Source organism: Hipposideros armiger, unplaced genomic scaffold (genome assembly GCF_001890085.2).
Source record: "Hipposideros armiger isolate ML-2016 unplaced genomic scaffold, ASM189008v1 scaffold_318, whole genome shotgun sequence".
In the NCBI taxonomy this organism is placed as follows: Eukaryota; Metazoa; Chordata; class Mammalia; order Chiroptera; family Hipposideridae; genus Hipposideros; species Hipposideros armiger.
Window position 1 is genome coordinate 1,019,125 of NW_017731668.1, and position 10,336 is coordinate 1,029,460.

At 40.2% G+C, this 10,336-nt stretch overlaps 1 protein-coding gene across 2 annotated transcripts in view; it reads left to right on the forward strand.

The window, feature by feature from the left end:
• The first annotated feature begins 856 nt into the window (after window positions 1-856).
• GXYLT1 (glucoside xylosyltransferase 1) overlaps window positions 857-10,336 on the forward strand; it is a 40,345-nt gene continuing 30,865 nt past the window's right edge. Inside the window, exons 1-2 of one of the 2 annotated variants that reach the window (XM_019660456.1) lie at window positions 857-1,268; window positions 9,205-9,300. In XM_019660456.1, coding sequence (XP_019516001.1) covers window positions 1,048-1,268; window positions 9,205-9,300 — 317 coding nt within the window. In that variant the 5' untranslated portion in view covers window positions 857-1,047. The remainder of the gene's footprint in view (window positions 1,269-9,204; window positions 9,301-10,336) is intronic. The other variant, XM_019660457.1, reaches the window with a different exon arrangement.

Here is a 10,336-nt window from a genome sequence, read left to right on the forward strand (position 1 = left end):
CACAGGTAGACCTGATTGCTCCGTTTTGTGTGTGTGCCCACGCCTTCACAAGCTTATATCCTAATGTCTGTATGCACTTACCTACAAGTATCCACTGTCCTACCCTATACCCCAACTCACACAGTGCTTGGCACAAAGTGATGTTCTGTAAAGTCAATAAGTGAATGGAGTGGAAATATGGCTGAGGGAGAGAGAAGAAATGGAAAGCTGAAGAGCAAGCTCTTTAGGGCGAATATAAAATTGTTTTGGATATGCAAATGATGAGCTGTGAGGCAGGTCAAAAAGATGTAAAAGGAAGCACCTCACTTTTACAGGTACTTACAGCCTCCTTGGGAGGCAAAGTAAACTTTCTCAACAGTAACAAGGTAATTAGATATCTGGGTGAAATGGCTCGTGCATTTTCATAAAAACTTAAGAGGCTGGGGAAGTCCCTGCTGAGGAGGATGGAGCTGAAAAGTGGCTTAATCAAGTGCTTTTAAGTGAAAGGCGTTTTTGCGCGTTAAGCAGTTTAATCTTTACAACCACCCTACGATGATATACTCTCCATTTTAGAGACGAAGAAACATACTCAGAATTTAGGTTGCTCAATGTCACAAACTACCCTACAGAAGAACCATCATTTGAATCTGGGTTAGCTGCCTCCAACGCCCTGTTCATTTCGCCATAGCCCTCCTCTGCGGTTCAGAGCCCCGGGCTCGGGCATTACCTGCTCCCGAGTTGGCGTTTCCCCGGGACCCCACGGCTCTCGCGCCCCGCGCCCCGGGAGCCGCCCCCCCGGCGCGCCCCGCCCTCTCGCGCTCAGTGCGCCGGCGCGTCCGGCTGCTGCCCGCCCTCGGGGGAGGGGCCCGCGGCGGCGGAGGCGGTGTCCGGACCTCGGGGCGGGCTGTGGGCGCGCTCGCGAAGGTGGTGGGCCGGCGGGCGGGCGGGCGCGAGGCCGCGGTGGAGGAGGAACTTGTTGCGCCCGCGGCTGCGCGGTGCCGCTCCCTCGGTTCCAGTTCGCCCGGGCGGGCGCGGCGGCGGCGGCAGAGGAGGTGCGGGGCCGGCGCGATGCGGCGCTACCTGCGCATCGTGGTGCTGTGCCTGGCCTGCGGCTTCTGCTCGCTCCTCTACGCCTTCAGCCAGCTCGCCGTGTCCCTGGAAGAAGGAGCGGGCGGAGGTGGCGGGAAGCCACAGGCCAAAGCGGCTTCCTGGCTCGCGGGCGGCGGACGCGGCGCGGCGAGAGGGGCAGGCAGCGCGGACCCCGCAGCGCATCCCAGCGGGTCGGACAGGTACGGGCCGTGTACCGTGGGGCCGGGGCGAGGGCCGGGGCGGGGGCTTAGTGGGCGCGGGGACGCGGGGCCCGGCCTGGCCCCGGCTGCTCGCCGGTCTGTCCCGCGCCTGCCGCCGCTGGGCCCGCGCCTCCCGCCTCTTTGCCGCTGTCTCTGACCCCCTTTCACTCTTTTCCCTCCTTCCCTTCATCCCCAGAGGTGAGCCCGGCGTCCCCCCAGCCTGAGAGCACCCCACGCTTTTGTGTTTGTCTCTGACCCATTCCTTATGCGCTCTTTAAAGCAGGAGAAATTAATTTTCAACTTTTAATTGACAGTTGATTTTTTTTAAGGGATTCTTTGAAAATAAGAGGTGCCCCACAAAAGCCTTTCTGCTGTCCGACTGGTGGGAATTCCGTCTTGTTTCCATGGAGTTCAAGCTGAGATATTTAAACATCAGGCTGGCGCCCTAGTTCAATTTTTTACCCCTCCTGAATTGGGCGTCTAACTCTGTGTGTTTAACGCTTAAGTTTGTCATTATTAGTTGGTTCGTTAAATCTGGACAGAGCGTTTATGCGGATTGTGAATTTTTCTTTAGGAAGCAGCAAGTTAAGAGAAATGAGGGATACTTAACACGCTCAGCGTCTTTCGTGAGATGGGATAGAGGTATCTAAAATTTGGTATTTAAAAAGCAGCGTAATGTCTTAAGTGGGTTTACACAAATCACTGCTAGAGTTGGAAGCAGCATGAGATTTAAACGGAGAAAAGAATGCAACGCATTATGAATGCGTAACAAAGTCCAAGCATTTCCACTTCCTTGGAAATAGGCTCATCTCTTTGTGGGCACCTCTCGGGGAACGTCCCAGAGTGCTTCGTTAGTAAGGAAAGGTTGCTTTGATATCGAAAGTATGTTGGAAGGAGGGTGTTGCAGTTGATAGTCATTCTCAAAATGGAAGGGGGTCGTTTGGGCAAAGGAGCAGCATGGAAATGCTGGATTGTTATGTTTTTATCCTTTGAATTGATTACAGTCAGGGAAATTCTTAGGATATAAGAACTCTATTCATAAAAGCAGCACTATTTCCAGAGCCAGGTTTGTCAACTCTCAGTTATCTTCCTGAGAGAGGCAGTGACTGCATGAGCTGGAAGACCTGGATGCGCTTTGAAAAATGCTCATGAAAAGCAGTAGTTCATGGTCTATTATGTTATTGTGAAGCACTGAAAATTATGGAAAAGAAATTATTGGATTGGCTAGAATTTTAAGAAAGCAACATTTTAATCAAAAGAATGAATGAAATTGGACGATGATATTAGCACTTCCATTTGATAGAGTAACATTTTTAGTGCTTTGTCTCCCATACTTAGACTTTATTTTGTGACAGATTTTGTATAAATTGTATTTGCTTGACCAGCTCTTAACAAAATGATTATTTTGAAATTTAGAAAATAAGCACTTATGTTTTAATAAATTTTTTTGAGCTATTACTGAAATCTTAAGTTCAACGTGTCAGACAGAGTAGAGTCAACTGAAATGTATATATTACAGGTCCTCTGAGCAGCATAACTCCTCATTTCAGTGGGACATACATTTACATTAAAAGTAAAGCTGTATTAGTTTTTGTAAAAATGTGAAGTACATTTCACCCCATGTGCATATATAAGGAGAAGTTTGGGCAGAGGAACAACATGGAAAAGCTGAATTGTCACGTTTTTACTCTACGATTTGAGTCAAGTGAGAACAGCTAAGATATCTGGATTCTTAATTTTAGATATTATTGTTTGTGACATCTTTTTTAGATTTCTCCTAGAGTTTTTTTAGCTACAGTGGGATGGGGGGTAGTTATCCTTAACCTCTGCTCCTGTGTATAAGTCATTTGGCCAAGCAAGGTTCATTGGACCAGGATTAAAAACTATCCTTTGATTGCTCTCCAAGTGCTCTTTCTATAAAGCTGCTGGGATAAGAGTCTAGTTTGTAGTGTTTCATCACTGGAGAATGCGGCTGTGAGTCAAGCAACATCTTCCTTTTTTTCGGTAGGACTTGATTATCCTTATAGTTTTACTTTTTTTGAAGCCATTAAGGCTGTTATTTTCCTCTTTCATTTAACACGTGGGATCTAGGGTTAACATTCAGCAGGTTCCATTGGTCAAATCTTATGGAAAGTAGTCATTGCATGAAATTCCATGACAGCAAAAATACTTGGAAAGATCCTTGCAAGTTCTCAAAGTAAAAACTAAAATGATAGGAAAATTTTTTCAGTGAAATCTATTATTAATTAGTGCATTCTGTTTAAATCCATTATTTTGGTAATTAGAAAATGCAAGGTCTTAGAGTCAGACAGCACTGTGTTCTCATTCTGGCTCTGCTGTGAAACGACCACTTCTCTGCTTCAGTTTCTCACCTGTAAAATGTAGATAATAATGGATTTGTAGTAGTCATTGTAGAAGTCAAAGAATTCTTAGTTGTCAGTGATAAAAATCCACTAAAACTGACTTAAGCAAAACATATATTTATAAGCTTATATCGGTGGCTGAAAAGAACAAAATGGAAGGAAAAATGCCCAGCTATCCCCAGGGACCCCTAGGACTGGGGACTTTCTCATTCTCTTCCACTGTAGATGGGCTTTGCTCATGGGGTCTTTCCGCCCCTTGGAGTGTTTCTTCTCTAATCTCAAATAGAAAATTCTAGGAAAAGGGCACTCATTAGACTTGCTTGCATCACGTGTCCATCTGGGGACCAGTCAGTGTTGCCTGGGATGGAGACCTCTGGTTCTCTGGGTCTGTGCCTCCTGCACATCCCTGTGGCGGAGAGAATAACGTGATTGATGTTGGAGATCTGTGGTGCCTCAAAGGAGGGGAAATGCCGGGTAGGCAGTGGTTCTTCCACATAGAGAGAATCTCTTAAGCTTTTCAGTATGCACAGACTGTTAAGGTGTTCAATCTAAAGCAGTTCTTATGACCAGCATCAGTATTTCTGCAGAAGGAGTTGTGCCGTTTTGTGACTTGAGCTACTCAGGGTGATTAATTTCTCACATTTTATTGATGAATCTTGACAGTGATTATCAAGATCTCATCCTATGGTGGCACTACAGCATATTGGTCATGGGGAATCAAGAAACAGTCATTTCTGGACTGGCCATGCCCTTTGTCGGACCAGTTTTCACACAGGGAGGTTGTCAGTCACCTCATGCTTTTTTTCAGATCTGGTTAGGCCACTGAGTTGTCCTTTATACTAGATCCTGTGAACACTAGTAGGATACACTGAGAATTTAGAGTGGAGAGAGTAATTTTGCAGACACAGACTTCAGTTCTGCCACTTACAGTGTTAGCTGTGAACACATTTCCGTATCAGTTAGAGGTAAGAGTACTTATGATATTGGGTTGTTTGTGAGAATTGAAATGATGTAGCACATATAGATTACTTAGTGTGCTGCCCGGCACAAGAAAATCGAAGCTAATGTGGTGATGATTTTGATCATTTAAATTTTGAGCAGGTTTTTTTTTGTTGTTGTCCCAACTTCTGACCTTTGGGGAAAGTTCTTTGCTTGGGCCCCAGTCCAGACCTGCTAAACCCAAATGCCTGACAGTGGGGTCAGGGAATCTATATTTGAGATGTGTGCTCCAGGGTATTGTTAAAAAACCAAAGGATGAGAACCACTGATTTAGCTGAGAATGGTTTGATTACTATTTTCTCACTACTGTTTTTAGTGGAGAAATTCCCCCCCCCCCTTGCAGCTATTTTTGAAGAAGAGAGGAGCTTGGGCAGTAAACAGTAAAAAAGTTGAATTATTTACTAAAGTCACCTTAATCTCTGCTTAGTTAATGCAGAGACATATAAAACCAAAATTTTAGTTCATTGAAAATCATACTTAACATAATTGTAAAGTGCTCAGCACAAACGTGACTAATAATTAATTAATTAAAATAATATTGTTCTATGTTCTTGGAGGGGAAAGTGATTAGGCTAATGAAAAATAAGGTGTACTTTTGACTTAGAAATTCTGTTTTAAAACATTAAGATCATTATCTGTGTCTTACCTGTTGGTAGTACTTCCCTCCACATGCTGACTTGCATTTTTTTCAGTGTGTATACCATGTGAAGTTTAAAATTTTTATGTATTCAGATAGACAGTTTTTTCCTTTATTGTTTTTGCTTTCTTCATGTGTAGAAAAACTTTCTACCACAGGGTTTTCCCCCGACTTTTTTATATTTAAATGTTTAATCCAGTTTTTTGTTGGGGGGGGAGGGTGTTGTACAGTGTGATGCTAACTTATTTTTGCAATGGTTAGATCATTGTTCAGTGCCATTTGTATGTAAGGAGACCTTTTCCCACTTCCTGAGAATTCATTATTAGAGCTTTAAGAAAAAGAAGTGAAGACCTGACTTAGAGCTAGAAATTGAGTTGTCTAGAGACAGTTTTGGGTTGAAAATGAGTGACCCAGGCACTGATCTTTATATAATGGTGATTTGTCAGTGTCCTGGGCATGGCCCCCCTTACCAGGGCTGCAGGCATCCCTGATTCTCTGCACAGTCACCGTGCAGGTGCTCTGCCTGCAGTTGCGTTGCTGGCTTGCAGCACTGTATCTGGGCTCCCACGTTTTCATGCTGGATATGCCCAGGCTTATCCCTGACTTTGTAAGCTGTGCTTGGTTTTCACTAAAGCCTCATGACTGTCGTGGGTATTTCGATACAAAAAAATACCTTTTCAGTTTAATTTAAAAATAGAAAAGACCTTCTGTTAATCAGATTTACGTATACTTTAAGTTTGAGAACTGTTATTGTGGTGAGCGTTATGTTAAATGCTCACTTTAATCCAGAGTGTGAAATGTTTCAAATTTTGAAACATGTTTCAAGTACTGAAACTTTGGGGAATTTTATTTTTGGCCAGGTTTTTATTTTTACTTATGAAGTAAATATCAGGTCACAGGCAGTTGCAGAGATATCCTATGTTCACTGTTTCCCTTGGCAGTAAAATCTTACATGAGCATCGTGCACTACCACCATATCCAGAATATATGTATGTGTCAGTATAGTTAGTGCATATTATAACCCCAGAAATTGACATTGTATGTAACCCACAGATCAGTTTTCAGATACCATCAGCTTTACATGCATTCGTGTGTAGTTGCAGTTTTATGCAAGTTTTCACCTATGTAGATTCATGTAACCACCCCACAATGAGGATACAGAACTGCTTATCACCACAGAGATCCTTTGTGCTACTCCTGATCAATTTGCTTTTAGATAAGCCACCTTAGAGCTAGAAACATTCAGCCATATGAGATTTGAGGACCAGCCGCAGTCAAGTTTTATTTCAATTTGATCCACAGTGAAAAAAACTGCATTTATGGACGTCACTGATTTTGGATGTCACTGTTACCAAAGACATACCACTTACTCAGCTCCCAGTTTTGCCCCATTGAAAATATTTAATAGAGTTAACTCTTTGACTGTTGTACGATCTACTATTCCATTTCCAATAGGTTTAGGGAATAAAAGCAAAGACAACTAATAACCAGAATTTGGAAAACTACCTATACTTTTCTAGTATTTTTAAGCTTTATTTTCTTTTCCGGCCTGAAAGTACAAGTGCTGTCTGTCCCCACATTAGTTGCTTTTCCTAATGTATTGCTTTCAGTAACAGTTACTGGTATGTAATGAGTTTCTACTCTATAGTTTGATTTTTAAAACCAATTTTTCATAAGTGAGAAATGTAATTTGGGAGAGAAGAAACTTTAAATAAATTATGCCACCTTTTGCCAGCAGTACCTCAGGGTTTTAGGATTTTTTTTAATTGAAAGCAACATGTGTACTCACCAGTGCTTATGTTTTGTATTTCCATTAGAGAATGACAGAAAGAAAAACATCACTTCTATAAACAAGTTTTCTGACATTAAGTTATGGTCAAGAAACTTACCTAAAACTTGACTTTTTCCCTGCAGTTTAATCTGCATTAATCACTTTACAGTGATTACATGATCTAGCAATTCCACTGGTGGGTATATATTCAAGAGAATTGAAAACATATGTTCATAGAAAAATTGTGCATGAATATTAATAGCAGGATTATATATTAATAGCTCAACAGTGGAAAATAACCCAAATGCCCATCTTCTGATGAAGGATAAACAAAATGTGTATATCATCCCTAAAATGGAATATTATTTGGCCATAAAAAGGAATACAGTGTACTGATAAATGCTACAGTGGATGAACCTTAAAAATAAGTGAAAAATCAGACTCAAAAGGCTGCATATTATATGTTTCCATTTATGTGAAATTCTCATAATAGGCACATCTGTGGGACAAAATAGATTCATGGTTGCCTAGGGGTGGGGATTGAGGATTGAAAGTTGAGACAGAAAATGACATTATTACATAATTTCAAGCAATAATTTTTACAGAAAAATTTAGGGAGTCATTTTCTTTGAGTCTTTATTTTCCATTTCCATTTTATAATACTGTTGTAAGGTTTGACAGGAGGAAATGGAATAACAAGATTAGTTATTTCCTTTTTGGAACAAAGGTACACTGTAGGGTTGATTATAAATCAATTGTGGATTTGTTGAAAGAAAGTGGTGATAATGTCTGTATCTGAAAGATAGTGATACCTATTTGAACTGGTTTGTTGTGAGGCTTAAATGGACGTGAAAGCACTTAAATCTGAAAAGAACTTTGTTAGTTGTTACCACCACCACTGAGCCTGTCTATAGTATAAAATGCCAGACTTAAAAAATACATAGCCATGCCTGGGAGGGGATAAACAACTTTTCTGATCAAGTAGTGTGTTCTGCGAGTGTGCGTACAGTTTCTTTTCTTTTTCTGATTTATCAGCCCTTTAAATTAAGATAAGTAACATTTTATGCTGTGCTTCAAAATGCTGTCCATTTAGAGGAAAACAAAATTACAATGTAACTTTTCCCCATTGATTTTAAAATTGTGACTTTGTAGTTTATTATGCAGCAGTACACAGAATTACCTCTGCAGCATTTAAAAAACCACTGGTGTCTGAACCTGTTCTCAGAGGTTTGATTTAATAGGCCTGGTGTGGGTCACTGACATTTGTGAGAGGCATGATCAGAGATCTTTGCAAATCTGAAGTTTCATAGACCTTTCGTTGTAAGAAGAGTAACTTATAATTAAATCCATAGTGAGAGAGAACAAAGCTACATGTTGATGGGACATGAGGTGACCTGGTTTAGTACTTGATCCTGCCTTCATACATGCTTACTTTATTACCCAGGCCTCCACTGTAGTGAATTTCAAACTAGACTATTGTTTGAAAAGGAATAACAAATGAAAAACAGACATTTTGTAATGTGAGGCATTGTTCTGGTTTTGTTCCAACCTGCAATCAAAGAAGAAAGACCACACTTAATCCTCCATTTTAGCTTGTGTAATACAGTGAAACTGAGATAATGTAGATAATGAAGCTGAACCGTGAATATCAGCATGATTTCTTATTTTTCAATTTAAAACACCATACAGGTGTTTTTGAGGATTAATTTGAAAACATTTAAAGATCCTCTCTCCCTTTTACACCAGCATTTGTGGCATTTTAATTTTGCTTCAGGATAAGCAAATATTTTGTTTGGCTGAAATAGATTTATTTAGGGGGAATATGTGTAGTCCATGAAGGAAAATTTTAGAAGTATTCCCTTACTTTTTGTGTTCTTAGGAGGGGATTTTAATATATTAGGGCAGTTTCTGTCTAGAAAACTGGTTTCCAGTTTTTAGTATATATTCTACCCAAAGGTTTTCAAGTTCTCTTTAAAATAATGATACCCTAAATAAAGGAGATATCAGTTTCCAAAAATTCGCATTACCATAGCAATATTAAATTTGCAAAATTGGATTTGCAGTTTTGGTGTTGTAAAATAGAATAGTAAGTTATATTATTGAGTAAATTCCTTGTTTTAAACTGAAATACTCACAGAGGACTCTATTTCTGTCTTACTCTGTTAGGTGTAAAGATTTCTTCTCTCTGTGTTACTGGAATCCCTATTGGATGCTGCCCTCTGATGTTTGTGGAATGAACTGCTTTTGGGAAGCGACTTTTAGGTAGGCACTTAATATTAAATTGATAGATCAGTGTAGGTAAGATTAGATAGTAGATAATAAATTTTTAACTGTAATAGGATGAGAAAAATGTTTTTTTCCCAGTAATTTAATATTATCTGACAAGTAAATAATTCATTTTCTGATTGGATTTTCTATTTTTCCCAGCTTGTAGTTATCACTAATTTTTTCATATATACTGCATATAAAATACCCTGTTTTTAAATGTTATTATGATAAACTATTCTTAGGAGGATTTCTGATCTAATTTTAGATAACAGGTGATAAAATGATAAACAGATGTTAAGGATAGACTTCCACTGACATTTAGAGCCATATATACAACATTTATTTAAAACTGGTATACTAAAAAAGCATTTTGTAGGTGGATGGGAATAACAGGGGAAGGATTATGTTGGTTATTAACCGAGAGATGGAGTATTGGGAGGATAAAGATAAGTGTTTAATGAAGGAGCAAATGCTATGGCATTGTTTATTGACCTTTTAAGTTACTGAACAGTTGGACTTCGTTCACGGCTCTGGATAAGAAATGCATTGGATTGGCTGACCTCTCAGGTCCCTTTGTGCTGTAACCTTCAATGAAAGAAACAAGTATTGATAGGAATGTGATATCAGACTATCTCCCTGAGATAGTGGCAGGGGAGGGTGAGGCAGTAGCCTGAAATGCCCATCCTAAGAGTAAAAATAATAGGTCTTTGAGAGTCATCTTCTTTTACTTTGTCTTTATGATTCATTTAAATTTTAATTCTAGTCATTCAATTTGCCAAGAACAGTGCTAGGAGTCTGGTTAACGAGGCTCTATCCTTCTGGGCTTCACACTAGTAAACATGAGATTTAAAAGGGTGTGACATATTGTAGCTGTGATGATGGGAGAAATAGGTGAGTCATTAGGTGGGATCATCTTAAAGCATCAGGGAGGACTTCCTGGAGGGAGCGATTACATGATGAACAGGAAATTAGCCAGGCTCAAGGACAGGAGGTGAAGTATTCTACATGGGGAAAACTGCATTCTTAATAT